The sequence below is a fragment of the Lynx rufus genome, unplaced genomic scaffold, assembly GCF_022079265.1.
Source record: "Lynx rufus isolate CCGP_SWC_20201006 ecotype Redwood Valley unplaced genomic scaffold, mLynRuf1.p SCAF_22, whole genome shotgun sequence".
NCBI lineage: Eukaryota > Metazoa > Chordata > Mammalia > Carnivora > Felidae > Lynx > Lynx rufus.
The window spans coordinates 16,955,496-16,977,248 of NW_025814837.1; the positions used below are offsets into that span (position 1 = coordinate 16,955,496).

The window sequence follows — 21,753 nt, forward strand, 5'->3', positions numbered from 1 at the left end:
ACTGCTTACGCTTGCAACAACATGAGTGATTCTGAAAAACATTGTACTTAGTGAAAGAAGCCAGACACAAAAGAGTGTGTCGTACATGACTCCATTTATTTGAAATCAAGAACAGACAAACCTAAAGAAAGCATGGTTATGGAGATGAGAGCGGTGGTTGCTGGGGGTGGGGAGAACAGCAGGAGAGTGACAGTAAAGGAGCACAGGAGAATTTGGAGCAGAGGGTGGGAGTAGAAATATTCTGTATCTTTGTAATGGTGCTGGTGACATGGGGTATAGATTTGTGAACATTCATCGAACTATACTCTTAAAATGGACTTTATTGTATGCAAATTTTAAAAATTCATTTAAAAAATGAGATTTGGTAGGTGTTACTTATGCTATGTATAACTTTTTGTAGTTATTTTCATCAGAACTACCAACTACAGAATCTTTGAATAACTTTTGAAAATCAGATTTGTTTAGATTACCATAAAACTTCCCTGCTTTTAAAAATGATTGTTTATACCTCTGGTGGCACATCTTGAAAAAAGAAATTTATTTCAAGGATACATAAAATATATAAATCTGTGGTGAGTGGTTATATAAGAGTAAGCTATTTTTAGGTAGAAGCTTTGCAACCATAATGAGACAAGAATGTGCTTAACAGAGTCTCAGTTGGGGTTTTTATTCTGGATGCCTCCGGAAGCCCTGTGTTCTGCACTGTTTGAGAGTACCTGCAAACATTTTGTGTTTAATGCAAAGCCAGTGTTTGCAAATTTGATGCAAACATCAGTTCTTGAGTAGACATATCTAAAGGTATTTTTCTAATTGTGAAGTTATGAGAGATATGGAAGATATGCAGTAGTGTACAGAAAGCTATCTTCTGTTGACGATGGAGAGAAATATAAAAACCAGAACCCAGCAACCACTGGTGGGGTTTTGGTGGGTCTTAGTTTAGGGGTATTGGCGAACACACAAATGCAGTATACATGACTATTTAATACTGACGTTGTTTTCAGTAGCATCAGTGAATATTTTTCTTTTACAGACATACTCTTTGAAAATATGTTCGCATAAGAAATGTATTATTTTAAGTCCCATTATCAGTATTGAGTGGTCTTTTTACTAGGCCCTTACTCTTGCTAAATATCATTTTTTACAATTTTATTGAGGTATAACTTCTACACAGTACTACGCATATTTAAAGTGTAACTCAGTTTAATGGATGTTTACAGTGGTGAAACCATCATGCCAATCAAGATAAAGAATGCTTACTTCCAGAAGTTTCTTCCTGCCTTTTGTAATACCTCCCACTTTCCCACCTACCCCAGTACAAGAGACTATTGATTAGCTTTCTACCACTACAGATCAGTAGGCATTTTCTAGAATTTTACATAAATGGAATCATACAGTTTGTACTTTTTTGGAGGTGTAGGAGGTTGGCTTCTTTAACTCAGCCTAATTATTTTGAGATTCATCTATATTGTTGCATGTTTCAATAGTTTGTTACTTTTTATTGCTGAGTAGTATTGCATTTTACCATGTACCAGGGTTTTTTTTTCACCTGTTGCCAGACATATGGATTGTTTCTAGTTTTTGGCTATTGTAAATAAAGTTGTTAGCATTTGTGTATAAGTCTTTGTGTGGACATAATGTTTCATTTCATTTAGGTAAATACCTAGAAATAAGTAGAATAGCCAGGTCATATGGGAAATTAATGTTTGTGGGACTTCTTTTTTGATTAAAAAAAAACTGAGGTAGAATTTATATAACATAAAAATATCTATTTTGAGTGTGTAATTCAGTGGCATTTAGCAAGTCACAGTGTTGTGCAACCATCACTCTGTCTACTTTCAAAATATTTTCATCACTTCAAAAGAGAACTTTGTACTTACTAGGCAGTCACTCTGCATCCTCTGAAAATGATTAATCTGTGTTTTGTCTGTATGGATTTGCTTGTTTTGAACATTTCACATAAATGAATTATACAATATTTGAACTTTTGGTGTCTAGCTTTTCACTTACAACACTGTTTTCAATTTTCATGCACACTGTAGCATGTATCAGTGCTTTGTTCTTTTTATGGCTGAATAGTTTTCCATTGTATGTATGTAACACATTTTATGTATTCATCCATTTGTTTATGGACATTTGGGTTGCTTCCAGCTTTTGACTGTTGTGAATAGTGCTGCTTTTAACATTTTTGTACAGGTATTTGTTTGAAAATGTTTCAGTTCTTTTGGGTATATACCTAAGACTGAATTTCCTGGGTCACATGGCAATAGTCTGTTGAGCGTTTTGAGGTGCCACCAAACTTTTCCACAGCACCTGTACCATGTTACCTCCCCAGAGGAGTGCATGTTTCATTTTCTCCACATCCTTGTCAACACTTGCTATTTTCTTTAAAAAAAAACAAAAAACTATAGCCATCCTAGTAAGTATAAAGTGATATCTCAGGGCACCTGTCTCAGTCAGTAGAGCATGTGACTCTTGATCTCAGGGTTGTTAGTTCAAGCCCCAAGTTGAGCAGGGAGCATACTTAAAAATTAATTACTTAAAGTGATACCTCCTGGTAATAATTTGCATTCCTCTAATGACTGAAGGGGTTGAACATCTTTTCATATACTTGTTGGCCATTTGTATGTTTAGAGAAATGTCTGTTCAAGTCCTTTGCCCTTTTGTATTATTTTTTTTTTAAGTTTGTTTATTTGAGAGAGAGTTGAGCAGTGGAGGGGCATAGAAAGAGAATCTCCACACTGTCAGCGCAGAGCCCAGTGCGGGGCTTGAACCCACAAACGTGAGATCATGACTTGAGACAAAGTCAAGAGTCAGATGCTTAATCAACTGAGCCACCCAGGCACGCCCCCTGTACCCATTTTTAAATTGGGTTGTCATTCTGTTGCTGAGTTAGATGAGTTCCTTATACAGTCTAGATACAGGTCCTTTACTGGATAAGTGGTTTCTCCCAGTCTCTTACTTGCCTTTCATTTTCTTAACATTGTTTTGAAAAGCAAAAGTTTTGATATTGAAGATATCCAAGCTTCTTATATATATAAGTATATATAATAATAATACGTGTGTGTGTATCTTTGTATGACCTATATAAAAAAAATCTTTGCCAAGCCCATAGTTGCTAAGATTTTCTCCTATGTTTTCTTCCAAAAGTGTTCGAGTTTTAACTTTACATTTGGATCTATAATCCATTAAGAGTTAGATTTTGTTTTTGTTCTCATTTTGATACATGGAGAGAAACTAGATTCCTAAATACAGATATCCTTGTTATTGTTAAGATGTCTGGTCTCCCCAAATTGATTTATAGAGTCAAAATAATCCCAGGAAGAATTCCAGTAGGGTTTTTTGTGTTCTTTTGTTTTTTGTTAGAAATTGACAAACTGATTCTAAAATTTATGTAGAAATGTAAAGGACCTAGTATAGCTAAACCAATTTTGAAAGAGAACAAAATTATAAGATTAAGACTACCTGATTTGAACACTTTAAAGTTATAATAATTGGGAGAATATGATATTGATGAAAGAGTAGGCACACAGATGAATGCAACAGATCAGAGATTCCAGAAATGATCTCCACACATATCTGATTAAGTCTTGATAAAGGTGTCAAGGCAATTCAGTGGAGGAAAGGATTACATTTTGCTTTGTGGTTGATGTTGACTTTTGTGTATCAATCTTACATCCAGCAACCTCACTTCTTATATCTAAATAATTCTAGATTCTCTGACATTTCTATTCAGACATCCATATCTTTTGAAAACATTTCTCAGTTCTATCTTTAGTTTTTTGGCTAAATGTGTTACTAGGGCTTCACAAACGTTGAAAAGAACTTGTGATGGGCATTCTTATTCCTTATTTTAAGAGGAATGCTTTTAATATTTTAACATGGAATAAGATGTTTGCTCTAAGTTTTTTTGGTAGACTTTTTCAGGGTTTTTTTTTTGAAGTTTCCTTCTCATATTTTTTATTTTTTTTTTTAATTTTTTTTTCAACGTTTATTTTTGGGACAGAGAGAGACAGAGCATGAACGGGGGAGGGGCAGAGAGAGAGGGAGACACAGAATCGGAAACAGGCTCCAGGCTCCGAGCCATCAGCCCAGAACCTGACGTGGGGCTCAAACTCACGGACCGCGAGATCGTGACCTGGCTGAAGTCGGACACTTAACTGACTGCACCACCCAGGCGCCCCTCCTTCTCATATATTTATATATATTTGTGTGTGTATATGTATGTACAGGCATACACACATAATTGTAATTTTCTTAAAACTTAGTTTTTTAGTTGGTTTACTTTTATTGAATCATTTTCTGTATATATATATATGTATATATATACATACATATATATGTAATATGCTTGTATGTTAATTACAAACGTAGAAATCTGTTAATATAATCATGTAAGATTGTTTTGATAGATTCTAAAAATTGAGCTCACCTTAAATTCCAGGAAAAAATACCCACCTTAGTTGGGATGTATTTCCTCTTTATGCGTAATTTAGCATACTAATATTTTGCTTATAATTTTTAATCTATTTTGCTGATTAGTCTGTATGTTTTTTAATTTTCCTGTTCACATTGTGATATCAAATTTATCAGAATCTATTAAAATTTATGGTCAAAATAACTCCATCAATGTATTACACTTATACATAGTTTTTCCGTAAGACATTTTAAATTCATTATTTACCATTGAGAATATATCTTTGGTACATTTACCCTTTAGAGGTTCATAACAAAACGTAGTTCTTGTGGTTCATTATTCAAACATCATTTAGCCAAAACATGTTCAAAGCATCTGTAGTTTTCCATAGGGCAAATATCTCACACTAAATTGTTTTTTTATATCTTCATCCAGTCTTTTTGTCTGTGTACCTTATAGCAATATTTTCTGACAAAGGAATGTATCTTTTTTCATCATACTGTTTTCTATTTTAGACTTTTTTGTAGTTTGAGAGTAGTGTTTCCCCAGGTGATTTGTAGGGTTTTGTTTTTTTTTTTTTGTCTTTTCTGAGACACCTTAAAGGAGTTTCTAAAGATTTTATTACATTTAGTGAAGAAATGTAAAGAATAAAGCTCTGGACTGAAAGTCACATGACTTTAAATATCACTGAAAAGACTGCAGGAGGTTTGTCTTCACCCTGTGGAAGCTCGGGTGTAAAATGTTAAGTCAAATGTCTTGGCTTCACATGCTCATTAGTTTATATCTCAGGGCATAATAACAACACGTAAATAATAGGTGGCTGTGTTGTATACATCTTCTGGAAAACTGGCTTATTGTCATCTGATTATGCACAATAGGTTTTCACCAGGTGTAGCAAACAACGCACTGGTGGTAGAAGCCTGTGCCATTTTCTGCTGGCTCACTTTCCATAATTAGCATTATCTTCACTCTGAAGTTCCTTTGCAGAAGCCTTTATTAAAATGGGTGTATTTTGTGGATCAATACTGTCCGTGAATCTTCCTAACCAACTCTCATAGTCTGTAGTACAGCACAGTGTCCTGAAGGCGAGTGCTTCTGTCAGTCTCTGAGTGGTACTTGCTACTCTTCCCTGAACGTTACTGGGTGGCCTGCACTTTAGCCTTGACCATGTGGCACGTGGACCATGTGAGCTCACTCTTGTCAGTCTGTATCTCTCTCTATATATATCGGTGTGTGTAATATTTTGTTTAATGTTTTTGACAAATGTGGAAGATTTTCTATTTCGTGGGTACACATACTTTTGGAGACTATCCAAAGGCAATAAGGAGCTACTGAAAAGCTTTAAGGAAGAAGTAATGCTGGATTTGCATTTTTAATTTTTTTTTAATGTTTTTATTTATTTTTGAGAGAGACCACGCATGAGCAGGGAAGGGGCAGAGAGAGGGGGAGACACAGAATCTGAAGCAGGCTCTAGGCTCTGAGCTCTTGGCACAGAGCCCAACATGGGGCAGGGCCCGAAGTCATGAACGTCGAGATCATGACCTGAGCCGAAGTTGGACGTTCAACCGACGGAGCCACCCAGGCACCCCTGGATATGCATTTTTAATATAACAGCTGGGTATGAAGTGTCTTTTTCTCACACTAGACCATAATGTCTCCATGGATTAATCAATCTCTTACTTTACTTTGTATTCCTAGCATTTACTTTGAAAGAGTAGTAGGCGTTCAATAAAATTTTTTAACTGAAAGGAAATTCTCCTAAATTAGTAATTCTTATCCAGGAGCCACATCAGAATAATCTGTAGTGCTTTGAAAAAAAAATTACATCTATTAATGTTAGTGTTAGCATTCAAGAAAACTCTAAACCTCGTAACATTAGCTTAAATAAGTTAGAGATTCTTTTTTCCACCTTAAAGGAGACAGGAGGTGGGCAGTCTGGGCCTGGTATAGCAGTTTCAGATGTTAAGGGCTATTCCATATATCTGATTTTATGGTCAGCAGGAAGGAACAAAGGGCAAAAATAGGAGTATGCCCTTCCCTTTAAGGAGGTCTGGTGAATTCATAATACTTCTTTGTGGGCAGAATTTAGTCATATTGCCCTAGCTGACAGAATGAGAAATAATCTTTTAGCTGGAGGGCAGTATAGCCAGCTAACAAATTGGGATTCTCCCACAGATAGTGGGAGAAATTATCAATTTCTGTAACAATACACAGGCCTCGTTCATTCCTGGAAGTCTTGATTCAACAGGGCTAGGCTAAAACTAGGCCTTCTAATTTAAAAAAAGGGAAAACCAAACAGATCCTATAGCTGAACCAGATCTACTCTTCATGACGGAGAACCTTGGCTCTAAACCAGGTTTTGAAGAGAACAGATCTACTAATTCTTGGAATGAGAAATCTTTCTCCTGGAGGGTATGGAGTCAGCCAGATTTCTAATGTAAAATGCCATTTTACAGGGATCTAATCCCTGATGGGGGTCCAAGGAATAGTTTTAACAAATGTTTTGCTGTAGTCTGTGTGCACACCCTGTCCCCATTTTCTTGGTCCACCAAACTGGTAACCTTTACCTTCCTGGCCACCTCCCCCTCACCCATTTCCCTAAAGTGAGACCTCTGCTTCTAAGACTCATGATCATGTATTTCCATCAGCAGTGTTACTGGGCCACATCGTGGATTGGAAAGCTTGTGGGATTTGGAGTTAAAAGATCTTGGTTCCGGGGCGCCTGGGTGGCGCAGTCGGTTAAGCGTCCGACTTCAGCCAGGTCACGATCTCACGGTCCGTGAGTTCGAGCCCCGCGTCGGGCTCTGGGCTGATGGCTCAGAGCCTGGAGCCTGTTTCCGATTCTGTGTCTCCCTCTCTCTCTGCCCCTCCCCTGTTCATGCTCTGTCTCTCTCTGTCAAAAATAAATAAAAACGTTAAAAAAAAAAATTAAAAAAAAAAAAAAAAGATCTTGGTTCCAGTTCTTCCTCTGCTAACCTTTGGCAAGGAATTTAAACCTTATGATCTTCACTTTATGCAATACACACACACACACACACACATTCATATTCCTCATAGAGTTGTTAGGATTTAATGAACTAATAGTATGTAAAAGTGACTTTGAAACTGTAAAATGCTATACATATACTTTATGGGTAGTGGATATAAAATTAGCCCTATGTATACAAATGCTTATGAAATTGTCCTTTTTTTTTTTTTTTTTTTTTTTTTTTTTGCTAGATAAACTCATACTGAAGTTAAGAATAATGAGATTTTTAGGGACATTTTTGCTCAGTTATTACTTTCTTGGTAAACATTGAAATATCATAAATACTAGTTGAAGAGATCTTTTCCAAAAAAGTTATTTTGCATTGCTTCAGTGCCTCCTCTACCTCTCCTGTTACTATACACCTTAGGGTTTATTCATTTAAAAATATTGTTGCGATACTTATTTTTAAGCATGTTCCAGGAATCATTCTGGTCAGTAGGGAATACAATTATGAACAGATATTTGATAGAGAGTTAAAAAGCCATGCATGATTAAAAAACTACTTTAAAATAATTAAATACTTTTCAGAATCTTTATTAAATAGGCTGATTTAGAATTTTGCCATTTGTATATAACCTACACTGATTTATTACATTACATTGAAAGTTGTTTGAAGTGTGTTTAATATATACCATTAACATGGCAATTTAGCATTCTCTTCTGTGCATGATACATAAAAATCTTTTGAAACTTTTAATACATTATAATGCAAAATATTATACATTAGAAATTATGCATTGAAGTATGCATAGTACTTATAGGAATATAATCCTGTAAGTGCTACTTCTAGAATATAAAGTATACATGCTTGTGGAAATTTTAATTTAATGTAGATATATCTTAGAGTCATTGTCAAGTGATTCAACTTTACAATTGAAAGTGAAAAGTATTTGAGATCACTTGTACCAAATTATTTTAAATGCCAAAACCATTGAAGAAGGCAGTGGAATAAATATGTATTGAATCTACTATTGGTAGTACATTGTAGAAGTGAATTGTTCCACATTGTTATATCGTTGGTATATACTACTAATCTCTCATTGATTTTATTTCTTTGGGACATTGTTTTAAAATCAGCCTGATAGAATAATTATGAAATATTCTGAGTTCATATTATTCTAAGTGTTACCACCTTGCTTTTAAAACCCCCCATTTTCTTTTACCAAATATTTCTTTAGTGCCTATTTATTGGGCTCTGTCCTACATGTAGGCATAGCCAGTTATCCCCTCAAATTCCTCCTTAATTTAAATGTCTGAAGATACAGTTGGAAGTAATTGACTTTAACAGATTTTTAACAGCTTAACAACCTCCATTGAGGTCATTTTACTTAAAATATGTCAGTAAGTCAACAACCATATATAGACCCTCATCTTATTTCTTGAGGCGGAACCTAAGAACAGAGAGGCACAGAGGAAATTCCCATTGGGATTTCTTTTCCTCTTGTCTCGAGCCAGGTTGAGGAAGATGGCAATGCCAGTAAGAAAGGGACATTTTTTAATGGTGCCAAGAGCCAGTGAGCATTGACTGTAAATGACAGGAAGAGCAACAGCTGCCCTGTTTGGAGTTGACGAGGTTAGTGTGACTGAGGCTTTGGACAGCCTTGGAAATGATCTCATTTTTCAGGGCAGATTCTCTTGTGTATAGTGTTAAGAGACTAGAGGCTTCTTACTACATAACATGCTGGGATCTGTAAGTCAATGACCTCTTCATTTCTTTTTCTCTGTATCTCGCATATGCATTGAGACAAAAGCAGTTAGGAGAAAAGTTTATTACCTATACCTACGCAGCTAAATCTGTGCCCATTTCTACTGCCTTTCCTCCTGCAACTAAGGGTGGACTTTCTGTGCCCCAACAAAGGCCAACTGTATACTTGTGGATTAGATCGCCTCCTTTTTTGTTTTTTTTAAATGTTTATTTTTGAGAGAGACAGACTGCAAGTGGTGGGGAAGAGGGGGTGGGCTGGACAGAGACAGAGGGAGACACAGAATCTGAAGCAGGCTCCAGGCTCTGAGCTGTCAGCACAGAGCCTGATGCGGGGCTTGAACTCACAAACCATGAGATCATGACCTGAGCCAAAGTCAGTCTCCTTTTTAGCAACCTCAAGAACATCATTCCAGCAATTCTCTCCTCTCACTCTCACATTGATTTCCCCCTCTCTATTGAATCTTTACCATCAATGTAGAAACATGCTGGGGGCACCTGGGTGGCTCATCGGTTAAGCATCTGACTCTTGGTTTCAGCTCAGGTCATGATCTCAGAGTTCAGGGGTTCAAGCCCCATATTGGGCTCTGTGCTGACAGTGTGAGCCTGCTTGGGATTCTCTCTCTCCCTCTCTTACTCTGCCCTTCCCCCACTCACATGTGCACATGTGCTCTCTCAAAATGTGTTTTCTGTAGTAAAGCATTATTGACTCTCATAGCCCCTTCCAGCAATTGCCCTAGTTGTCTCCTTCCCTTTTTGGCAAAATTTTGGGCTGTACTCTCTCTGTTTCCTTCTCTCATTTTTCGTGACCCACTCCACTCAGATCTTTGCTTTAGTACGCTCTCAGTGCTCCACTGCAAATGCCCGTGACAAATTCACCAGTGATCTCCTCACCAAATACAGAGGTCTTTTCCTAGTTCCCATGTTATTTAGCATTGGTGTTTGGCATAGTTTATCACTTAACTCCTCTTTGAAGTACTTCTCCGAAGCTTACAGGACACCACACACTCCTACTTTTCCTTCTGTCTCTCTTCCTCTCTCTCTCTCTTTTTTTTTTTTTTTTTTTCCTGTGCTGGTTCTTTCTCATTTCCTATCAGAAGAAAAGTCCTTGGATGTCTTCCTATTTATACCTCACTTTCTCCTTTAGTGATTGTTTCTACTCTCATAGCTTAAAATACAATCTATTTGCAAATGACTCTCAGAATTCTCTATCCAGCCTGGACCTCTTCCCTGAACACCAGATTTGATACCGAATTGTCTACTTGACCCCTGCACTTGGCTATCTGACAGCATCTCAGACTTAACCATGTATGAAACAGAGTTCCTGATGGTCTCTGCTCCCTCTGCAGTCTTCCCCGGTTTAGGTAATGATGGCTCTGTCTTTAGCTTAGGCCAAAACTGTGGAGTTTTGATTTCTCTTTTCTTTCATATCCCATAGGCAGTCTATCAGCAAGTCATTTAGGCCTTCCTACAGTGTGTATTCAGGCTATGACTACTTCTCTGCTCTCTTCATTGCTCTTGCCCATCTCATCTTACCCTGACTGTTGGCAGCAGCCCTTTAAGGGATCTTTCTGATTGGACTCTTGACCTCCCCCTGACTCCTTGTTGGCCAGAGAGACTGTATGCAAATGGAAATCAGATGATGTTACTCCTCTGCTTCAGAACTCTCCAAAAGCTTCCCATCTCAGCATCAAAGCCAGAGTTCTCCCAGCCATCTGCAAGCTTTAAGCCATCTCTCCTCCCCCACCACAACTGCCTTGCAGAACCCGCCTCATCTCCCTGTTCTCCTGTCAGGTCGTCTTTGCTCACTAAGGCACGTTTGTTTTTTTTGTTTGTTTTTTTTTTCTCTTTTTTTTTTTTTAATTTTTTTTTTTAAATTTTTTTTTTCAACGTTTTATTTTTGAGACAGAGAGAGACAGAGCATGAACGGGGGAGGGGCAGAGAGAGAGGGAGACACAGAATCGGAAACAGGCTCCAGGCTCTGAGCCATCAGCCCAGAGCCTGACGCGGGGCTCGAACTCACAGACCGCGAGATCGTGACCTGGCTGAAGTCGGACGCTTAACCGACTGCGCCACCCAGGCGCCCCAGGCACGTTTGTTTTTAAATAAGTGTCTTTTTTTTAGTGGTAGGAAAGACCGAAAAACAAAAAAGGTCTTCAGGAACATAAGGAAGTGCATTACCCTTGAAAAGCAGTGATGGAATGGCATGGAAGAAGGGCATTAGAGTCCATGAAAACTTGAAAATGTGTGTGTAAAGGGGGCGCCTGGCTGGCTCAGTCGGTTAAGCATCCGACTTCGGCTCAGGTCACCATGTCGCGGTTTGTGGGTTCCAGCCCCGTGTCGGGCTCTGTGCTGCCAATGAGGAGCCTAGAGCCTGCTTCAGATTCTGTGACTCCCCCTGTCTCTACCCCTCCCGTGCCCATGCTCTGTCTCTGTCTCTCAATAATAGATAAACGTTAAAAAAAAACTTTTAAAAAAAATGTGTGTGTAAAGGTGGTTTGTAAATCTATAAAACAAAGTATGTACTATATGGTCATGAGGACATATTTTTACACTTGATTGCGCTTTAGATGTGGGATCAAACCTGAATTTTCTTGTACCCTGGAGGTGAGGGTGTGTTTCGGCCTGGCTATGGATTCAGAAGTAATGCTGAGGGTCATTCACGTGAAAGAGCTCCATCCTCTTCTACCAAAACAACTCGGTAGACTTGGAGGAGAAGAGCCCTTACCAGCTGTAAAGGAGCAGACTCACTTTAACAGCTATGTGGCCATTGTGGGGAGTCGCCTAAAGTACGTATCTTTAAAAAAGCCTTGAAGTTAGTATAGTGTTGGTTCTATAACCACAAAATAAAGGTCAATGTAATTCTTTATCTGAGAGATAAAATTAGATGTTTTAAAATCGAAGATCTAGGGCTTCAGAGTTAAGCTAATACATTCTGTGTTGTAGCCACACATCCAATAATAAGAAATAAGGCTAATGCTGTCTAGCTGATGGGAGTGTGGCCAGTTGAAGGTAGCTTACCAGATTGATCGAGGCCAGAATTTCACCTAACCTGTAATTGGATAATTGGACACAATATTCTGTGAATACTCATCACTTACTCCCCACTTAGTATGCCTTTGCCAGATTTAATTATTGTCTCTGCCTGACTTAACCTCTGTGGAACGTGGGTGAATAACAAGGCACTTTGTAGAACGAGAGTAGATAAAATGTGCGTGCACTGGGTAGCACGTAACTTTTTAAAACTCTTGATTCTTTAGCCAGCATCTGTTCACTGTTGGTGTGAAGAACACTTTGGAAGTGTTCATTGTGAAATTTCACATGCCAGCATGAAAGAGAGTAAGACAATAGATTGTGTTGCTGTGGTTTGAGAAGACTAGTGGAAAGGCTTGTATTTGCGTTAGTCTAAAGTGATACGGACGTGGAGCATATATATGTTTCTTATTAAGTGTGTGATGGTTCAGTCCTTAAATTATTCCTTATAAAGTCTGATCTTTATGTTCACATTGTGATGTGTTAATTTTTGTTATGGGAAAGTTATAGGGCTGAGGGTATAAATTTTGTATTTCACTTTTATATTTAATTTGAAAAAATCACCATATTCTAGAAATGTTCTAATGTGATTATAAACCCATATGCTGGACTTCACTGATCATGAACTTCCACTCTGCATACCTTTATCAATAGTTTTGCACTAATTTTTAAATGCCGGGTGGTCCCCTGGTGTTTCTGAAGGCCCGAGATTGGAATTACATCATTCCAGTGATCTTTCTAATAGGCTGAAAGGTATGGATGGCCATGAAGTATATTCTTAGATGCCTCTCTAAAGCAATAAAGAGCTCTTCACTGGTGTAGATGTGCTCTCAGGTGCGGTCAGTGTACATGATGAAAGAACTTGCCGTCTTGTGTGCAGTTTTAGAGTGAGGTTTCTTCCTTCAGTGTGGAAGATCCTGTTACTCTTGAAGCAGGTACACGTGCAGCCAGGTCATCAAGGTAAGAGCAGGAGTAGTGGTGCGGCCTCTTCTCCTGCTTGTGCTTCCCACCCCTTTCCCTGCTGGTAAGAGCAACTGAAAGCATGTGTCCAAATAGCAGAAATGAAGGGATGCATATTTCAGATGGTTAAGGATAAATTGGAGTTTGAATAAGATTCTGTTGAGGGAACACTATATTTGGGGGCCTCGATCATTTATTTTGCCACTATTCTAAAATCTAGATGAATGTAGGTATAAAACTAACATATTTGTAACTAGAAGGGTTAGTTGAGTTACTAAGTTTAGTTGATTCATATGTTGAAAGGTTCAGTGTCAACAGCGTATTTGCATTTTGATGTTTGAAAAGCCAAAAAGAAAGGTAAAGCTAAAGGGAATGGATGGGCAGGGGTGAAGGAGCTTGATTCCTCTTCAGAGGTATTTTTGGAATCTACACATACAACAGTGCTGAAAGATCTTTTCCATTTGAAGAGAGGATCGTTTTGGACATTATGCTCAATTTTGTAGTCCTTGTTTACAGATAAATGAATTGTCTAACCCAAGAAATGGTTGGGTTTTTTTGTTTTAGGTTTATTTTGAGGGAGAGAGAGTGCGCATAGGGGAGGGGCAGAGGGGGAGAGAATCTTAAGTAGGCTTCAAGCCCAGCACAGAGCCCAACACGGGGCTTGATCTCAGAACCTCAAGATCATGACCTGAGCCAGATCAAGAGTCAGATGCTTAACTGACTGAGCCACGCAGGAGCTCCCGTTTCATTTTTAAGTTAACTCCAGCCATAATAGTATTTCCTCTGGAGGTAAAATCCAGATTATAGGGATATTTACAAGTATTTTGCAATTTCTTGAAAATTATATAAGTATTTTTTTCAGTTTTTCACATCTTTGCACATTTATCATTTATTGCTATTTTTATTTCATGATCACAGCTATAATAATAATAATCTCATTACCGTAATGATAAACACTTAGGTGCCTGAAGACTGGAACTATTCCCAAGATAATGAAAGCTTTACTCCATTTCGGTTATGAACTTAGCATTTCAGTAAAGCTGTGTTTTTAAGTTCTGTCACTCTCCGCTTGTTGAACTTGATTATGTGGCTGTCAGGGACTCAGGGCTACAAAGGACTCTGGAGTCAGAACCAAAGGGAAGGGAGCATGCAAGTGGGTGTCAGGAGGTGAAAGGGTGAGATTCAGCAGAGAGTAATTCAGAGAGCAGCAGAGAGGGTTCTGTGGCTCCCAAGACCCAGAGCCAGAACTTCGGACCTGGAGGAGGTTGTAGAGTACCCCCATCCGGTGCTTTTCAAACTGTTGGAACAGCCCCCACTTTGGATGGAGGCCAAAGAAAGCCATAGCGCTCCTGAGTGTACCAGTGTCACCCAGTGCAGCTTTGGAAAGCCTCTATTTCTTGTGTTGGGGTTATTTCTGAGATGGGTTCTGCTCTGCCCAAGTTAAAACACACACACACACACACAAGTTTGGAGACTACTGATAGAAGGTTCCACTGTTGTCTAATAATCTAATTTTCAGGCAAGGCAGTTAAAGAACACGAGACTTCTGTGATTGCACAGTGGGTAATGGCAGACCCTTTGGAATAAAAGTTGGGGGAGATTGCAGAATAGTTGTGATTTCTAGAGTTCCAATATCAAGACAGGTGAAACTGTCCACACCAAATCTAGCACCTGCTATTTTACAGGAGGATCAGCTTACTTAAATTTCAGAGGGTATTAGTTAACTGCAAAGGTTGAGATGCTCTTGAATTAGGAAGAATGGATGATCTCATTAAAAGATGAAAAATGAAACCAGGCATTACCTTTTTTTATAATCTTTTTGTTGTTGTTAGTGTACTAAATTCAAGGTAAAATAGAGAACCATAACCAAAATATGGAATTGAAAAATGGAAGTTAAAATGTCATTATGTGGCCACTCATTTCCTTTCATTTGATACTCCAGCTCTTTCAGAAGTAAACTCGAGGATTGTATCTTATACTTTGATGTGGTATACATTTTAATATTTAGAATGGTTTTAATTATTTTAGTCAAAATGGGCTTAATTTCATGATTAATGTCAGAGAGAGATACTCTGTCTTTTTAAAATTTTATCTGACTTCTAAATTGGCTCACGTTCTTATACTAGAATCTTGATCATTTGAGCCAAATTTGCTAGTCTTAATCTATTTTCATTAGCTAGAGCTGTTGTGAGAAAAGGCCCCACAGGAAGAACAGAATTAGCTTAGTAATTGTGCTCATTCATCCGTGCATGCATATAACACAACTGTTTTCATTTCTGATGTTGTGATGGAACTGGATCAAAAGCAAATAAATTTTACATCCCTTTGAATAAGCGTATGTCTCCTGTCACTGAAGTCTTTTTTTGTGTATCTGTTTTCTTGCAGGTGAGGAATTTTAAATTGGAACAGGAGCAAGAAAAAAACAAAATTTTGTCAGAAGCACTGGAGACTCTGGCCACTGAACACCATGAATTAGAGCGATCTCTGGTTGAAGGCTCGCCACCCCACAGCATCCTCAGCGAAGACGAGTTCTATGATGCACTATCAGGTAAGTCTAGAATCCTGCCACCTGTGTTGTGGGTGGTTTGAAGCCCACCACCTGAATGTCTTCTTAGAGATGTCACCTGCAGTGTCCTGGAGAGAGCAGAGGACATGTAGCACCACAGCTCCCCACACAGTTTCTCTTTGTTGTGGGGGTACTGAGGCAGGAGGCTGCGAGTTGGGACTGAGTCCACCAACGTGGATGGAGAGGGAGTGCTGTGAAAACTCAAGAATTTGTTCAGTGACCATTAAATACCTCCTACTTCAGGGTGCTATTGTATGTTTAAGAGTAGAGCAAGGGACAGTTTCTGTCATCAGAGAGTACTGTGAAACCTTAAAGGACAGAGATGAGTATGGTGGTTGCGGTCCAGTATGCTGAGTGCCAAAGAGGGGAAACGGCAGTGTGGCTGGAGCAGAGAAAAGAAGTGCTTAGTTGTGCCTCAGAAATACATGCCAAAATGAGCAGGGATCCCACAGCCTAAATTGGAATCCTGCTTCTTACACCAGCTGGCTGTGTGACCTTGGGCAAGTTCTGTGACCTCTAGTTCTCTGTTCACACATATTTAAAATGGGGATAATTACAGTATCCATTTCATCAGGCTGAGTCAGGATTAAATGAGTTCCTGTGTGTAAACTGTGTTTAGGACCATGCCTGTCATGTCCAAGGTGCTCCAAAAAAGGAGATGTGTGGGGAGGTGGGACTGACTTGGGAGGGGATGTCCCACTAAGTAGTTAGGACCTTTGAGGAATTTGCTTTAGAATTTTTGAGGTGGGGTGCTTGAAGGAGTGGCTGCAGACGAGTGAGGCTGAAACTAACTCTTATTTGAGGAAATCAAGTTATTACAGAATAGGTGGACATACGCAATTACTGGTCTCGTAGAATTTGACCGTGGAAGCGGGAGACCTCCGTGAACAGGGAGTGAAAGGGTCACATTCACAGTAGGAGATTAAAGGAAGTGCAGTGAGAAGTAAGAGAAATGGGAATGAAAGAAGATTGGGTTGAGGAAATGAAAGACAACAGTGTGATCATATAGGACAGGGAAAATGGTTGTTGCTAGGCTTACAGAGAAGAGATTCGTTATGTAAGGTAAACAGATTCGTTATTGTGGGAAGTGTGATATAATCAAAAGAATGGGAAAAGTAATTTTAATAGCCAGATTATGGAGTAGAAAAGATGATACTGATGATGATGTTGTCATTTGGATAAGGCATTTGTGAAAGGAGTGACTCATTGGGAAGAGAAAGTGAAGCTAGGATTTGAAGGCAGTGAGATAAGTGATGAGGCAAAGGAAGTATTTAACACAACTGAGGGAAGTGGGGGGTGGGGGGCGGGAATGACATCGGAGCCTGCCAGGATTTTTTCACACCTACCCTGGGCCAAGTCCAGTAGTGTTATCTCCTATATTCCTTCCGTTTGGGGACATCCAAAAGAGAAAGTCACTAGAGGGATCATAGGATTAAGTGCAAAAAGATCCGAATATAAAAGAGCCCAGACACTTGAGCTGCTCATCTTTCCCCCACCCCGCCTCCCCCAGGCTATCATTATTTCTTTTTTTTTCTTTTTCTTTTTCTTTTTTTTTTAATTTACATCCAAGTTAGTTAGCATATGGTGCAACAGTGATTTCAGGAGTAGATTCCTTAATGCCCCTTATCCATTTAGCCCATCCCCCCTTCCACACCCCCTCCAGTAACCCTCTGTTTGTTCTCCATATTTAAGAGTCTCTTATGTTTTGTCGCCCTCCCTGTTTTTATATCTTTGTTTCCCTTCCCTTATGTTCATGTGTTTCGTATCTTAAAGTCCTCCTATGAGTGAAGTCATATGAAATTTGTCTTTCTCTGACTAATTTCACTTATCACAATACCCTCTAGTTCCATCCACGTAGTTGCAAATGGCAAGATTTCATTCTTTTTGATTGCCTACTAATACTTCATTGTATATGTATATACCACATCTTTTTTATCCATCCAGTGATGGACATTCGGGCTCTTTCCATACTTTGGCTATTGTTGATAATGCTGCTGTAAACATTGGGGTGCATGTGTCCCTTCAAAACAGCATACCTGTATCCCTTGGCTAAATACCTAGCAGTGTAATTGCTGGGTCAGAGGGTAGTTCTATTTTAATTTTTTGAGTAACCTCCATACTATTGTCCAGAGTGGCTGCATCAGCTTGCATTCCCACCAGCAGTGCAAAAAAGATCCTCTTTCTCCTCATCCTTGCCAACATCTGTTGTTGCCTGAGTTGTTAATGTTAGCCATTCTGACAGGTGAAAGGTAGTATCTCATTGTGGTTTTGATTTGTATTTCCCTGATGATGAGTGATGTTGAGCATTTTTTCATGTGTCAGTTGGCCATCTGGATGTCTTCTTTGGAGAAGTGTCTATTCATGTCTTTTGCCCATTTCTTCGTTGGATTATTTGTTTTTTGGGTGTTGAGTTTGATAAGCTCTTCATAGATTTTGGATACTAACCCTTTATCTGATAAGTCGTTTGCAAATATCTTCTTCCATTCTGTCAGTTGCCTTTTAGTTTTGCTGGTTTTTCCTTCGCTGTGTAGAAGCTTTTTATTTTGATGAGGTCCCAATAGTTAACTCTTGGTTTTGTTTCCCTTGCCTCCGGAAATGTGTTGAGTAAGATGTTGCTACAGCCAAGATCAAAGAGGTTTTTGCCTGCTTTTCTCCTCGCGGATTTTGATGGCTTCCTGTCTTATGTTTAGGTCTTTCATCCATTTTGAGTTTATTTTTCTGTATGGTGTAAGAAAGTGGTACAGGTTCATTCTTCTACGTGTCTCCAGTTTTCCCAGCGCCACTTGCTTAAGAGACTGTCTTTATTCCATTGGATATTTTTTCCTGCTTTGTGAAAGATGAATTGGCCATACATTTGTGCGTCCATTTCTGGGTTCTCTATTCTGTTCCAGTGTCTGTTTTTGTGCCACAGCTGCTCATCTTTTATGTTTTTTTAAGAGAGAAAAAATTTAATGTTCATGAAAAAAATTGTAATAATTCAATATGAAAGTGTGTGCGTTACTCAGTGAAATTTTCCCTTCGTCCCTTATCCTAATGTACAGTCTTCCTTGGAAGTTCTTATAGCCTGATATATTCTCTTCCAGGCCTTTTTAAAGCATTCCCATGTGTATGCGTATGTTTACATACAGCTTTGTTTTGTTTTGTTTTGTTTTTAATCAGGAATGGAAGTAGCTGTATCATTGTTCTGGAGTTGCATTTTTGTTCTTTTTTTTAATGTTTATTTTGAGAGGGAGGGAGAGAGAGAGAGAGAGCGTGCACAAGTTGGGGAGGGGCAGGGAGAGAGAGGAATCCAAAGAATCTGATAGCTTGGAATCTGCTGATAGCTTGGAGCCTGAATCAGGGCTGGATCTCATGAATCCTGAGATCATGACCTGAGCTGAAATCAGGAGTCAGACGCTTAACTGAGCCACCCACATGCCCCTGGATCTGTGTTGTCATGTAACGACATAACTTGGAAATTTTTCCCATCAGTAGTACAACTCTAGCTCATTCTTTTTAAAGGTTGTATAAAAGTCCGTGATATGATTCACCACTGTTTTCTTGATTATTCTCTACTTGATAGACATTTAGCAGCTACTGTCATCTTTCTGCTTCTCAGACATATTTTAACACTCAAAACACTCTCCAAAATCAGTCTTCTCTGGGATGAGAAGATAAAAAGAACTGTAGTCCCTAGGTGAGGATTGGCAAGTACATCGCATCTCGAGTACCAATTCAGATTGGTTTGCAGTACCTGCTGCTTTAAGGTTGGCTGTGTTGAGAAGGACCCTGAGGCTGAGTGCAGGTGCCTTGGTCAGTCAGCATGTGGCACCAGGGCTGTAGAAATGAAGGAGAGGGCAGGTGCCATGCCTTTGCTCCTTCCTGCCCTAAAGGACTCACCTGAGTTTTGTTACCCTTGCCTCAACAGTAGCCTTTCTGTGGCCACTCTTACTGTTTCCTGCTAGAAATCTTGCAAATCATTTGCAGTGTAGAACTGCATTAAAATTAAGAATCAGAAGCCCCAGCTTCAAGTCTTGAGTTGCTGATGACCCCGCCAAATAATTCATTGAGGTATAAAAGCCGTCCTTTGGGAATGACTTCATCTTCTCACTATAGTCTTCACGCTTCACCCTCACTCCCACTTCATTCTTCCTTTCTGTTAAAAAAAGAAGAGAGGCGCCTGGGTGGCTCAGTCAGTTGGGCTTCCTACTTCGGCTCAGGTCATGATTCATGGGTTCAATCCTCATGTCAGGCTCTGTGCTGACCGCTCAGAGCCTGGAGCCTGCTTCAGAGTCTGTGTCTCTCTCTCTCTCTCTCTCTCTCTCTCTCTGCCCCTCCCCCACTCACGTTCCATCTCTGTCTCTCAAAAAAATGAATGAACATTAAAAAAAAATTTTTTTTAAAGAGAAGAAATGTTCCTCCTCAATTGAAGCCATCCTTTCCTCATATCATATATTCATGTACCCATCTCCTTGTACCTTCTCAAGAACTTTTGTTATTGTTTCTTCTGCCGTCATTTTTATATCACATCATTTTATTTATTTATTTATTTATTTATTTATTTATTTATTTATTTATTACTTTTTAATGTTTATTATTTGAGAGAGAGACAGAGAGAGACAGAGAGCAAGCAGGGGAGGGGCAGAGAGAGAGGGAGACACAGAATCCGAAGCAGGCTTCAGACTCTGAGCTGCCAGCACAGAGCCTGATGGGGCTCGAACCCACAGACAGAGAGATCATGACCTGAGCTGAAGTCGCCCGCCCAACTGATTGAGCCACCCAGGCGCCCCAATTTTATTTATTTGTTTAAGAGAGAGCACAAGCAGAGGAGGGACAGAGAGAGTGGGAAAGAATCCCAAGCATGTTCTGCACTATCACCACAGTGCCCAATGTGGGGCTCGATCTCACAAACCATGAGATCATGACCTGAGCCAAAACCGAAGGTTGGACACTTAACCGACTGAGCCACCCAGGCACCCCCAATATCACATCATTTTAAATACTAACTTAGCATTCTGTAGTAGTTTCCTGTCGCTGCTATGACAGATTACCACAAATGTCTTTGAACAATGCAGATTTATTTTCTTATGGTCCTGGATGTCAGAAGTTCCAAAGTTGAGGTCTTGGCAGGGCTGTGTTTTCTTCTGGAGGCTATGGGAAAGAGTCTGTTTCCCTGACTTCTTTAGTTTCTGGAGACCACCTGCATTCCTTGACTTGAGACCCCATCCTCTGTCTTCAAAGCCAGCAGTGTGACATCTTCCAAGCTCTCTCACTGACTCAGACTTTTCTCCCTCACTTTTTAAAGGACTTTAGGTGGGGCGCCTGGGTGGCTCAGTTTGTTAAGCGTCCGACTTCAGCTCAGGTCACGATCTCGCCGTCCGCGAGTTCGAGCCCCGCGTCGGGCTCTGGACTGATGGCTCAGAGCCTGGAGCCTGCTTCCAATTCTGTGTCTCCCTCTCTCTCTGCCCCTCCCCCGTTCATCCCGTTCATGCTCTGTCTCTCTCTGTCTCAAAAATAAATAAACGTTAAAAAAAAAAAAAATTAAAGGACTTTAGGAATTACAGTGGGCCCGCCCAGATAATCCAGGGTAACCTACCTGTCTCAAGGTCCTTAATCACATCTGCAGAGTCCTCTTACCATACCAGGTAATCTATCCACAGGTGCCACAGGTTAGGACGTGGACATGTTTGGGACCATTATTCTGACTACCACATTTATATCTCTAACTCAGACTCAGCTGTCAGCTGGATAAATAAAAAATGAATTTTTGATCTTTCTCCCAGATCCTCTTCCTGGGGTTTGCCTCATTTTAGTGCATAGCACTTCTCTCCTCTCAAAGCCAGAAACCTAGGAGTGATTTTTGACATTCATGTAACACATCCATGAAACCCAGCCCAAAGCTTGTCCATTCTACCTTCAAATCATACCTCAAAGCCATATATGTTCTGTTATTATCGTGTAGGGTTAAAAGGTAGGTGCTGGGACGAGAGGCTGTTGATAAATTGTCACTCTACCGATTCCTATGCCCTTTGGAAAGTTACTTCACTTTTCTGTGCCTCATTTCTTTATCT

At 39.5% G+C, this 21,753-nt stretch overlaps 1 protein-coding gene across 5 annotated transcripts in view; it reads left to right on the forward strand.

Annotated features, from left to right (window-relative positions):
* The window catches only part of OSBPL1A (oxysterol binding protein like 1A), a 246,521-nt gene that overhangs the window by 124,779 nt on the left and 99,989 nt on the right, over nt 1-21,753 (forward strand). For all 5 annotated transcript variants that reach the window (XM_047086888.1, XM_047086890.1, XM_047086889.1 and 2 more), the window contains one exon: nt 15,523-15,685. In XM_047086888.1, the coding sequence (XP_046942844.1) occupies nt 15,523-15,685 (163 nt within the window). The remainder of the gene's footprint in view (nt 1-15,522; nt 15,686-21,753) is intronic.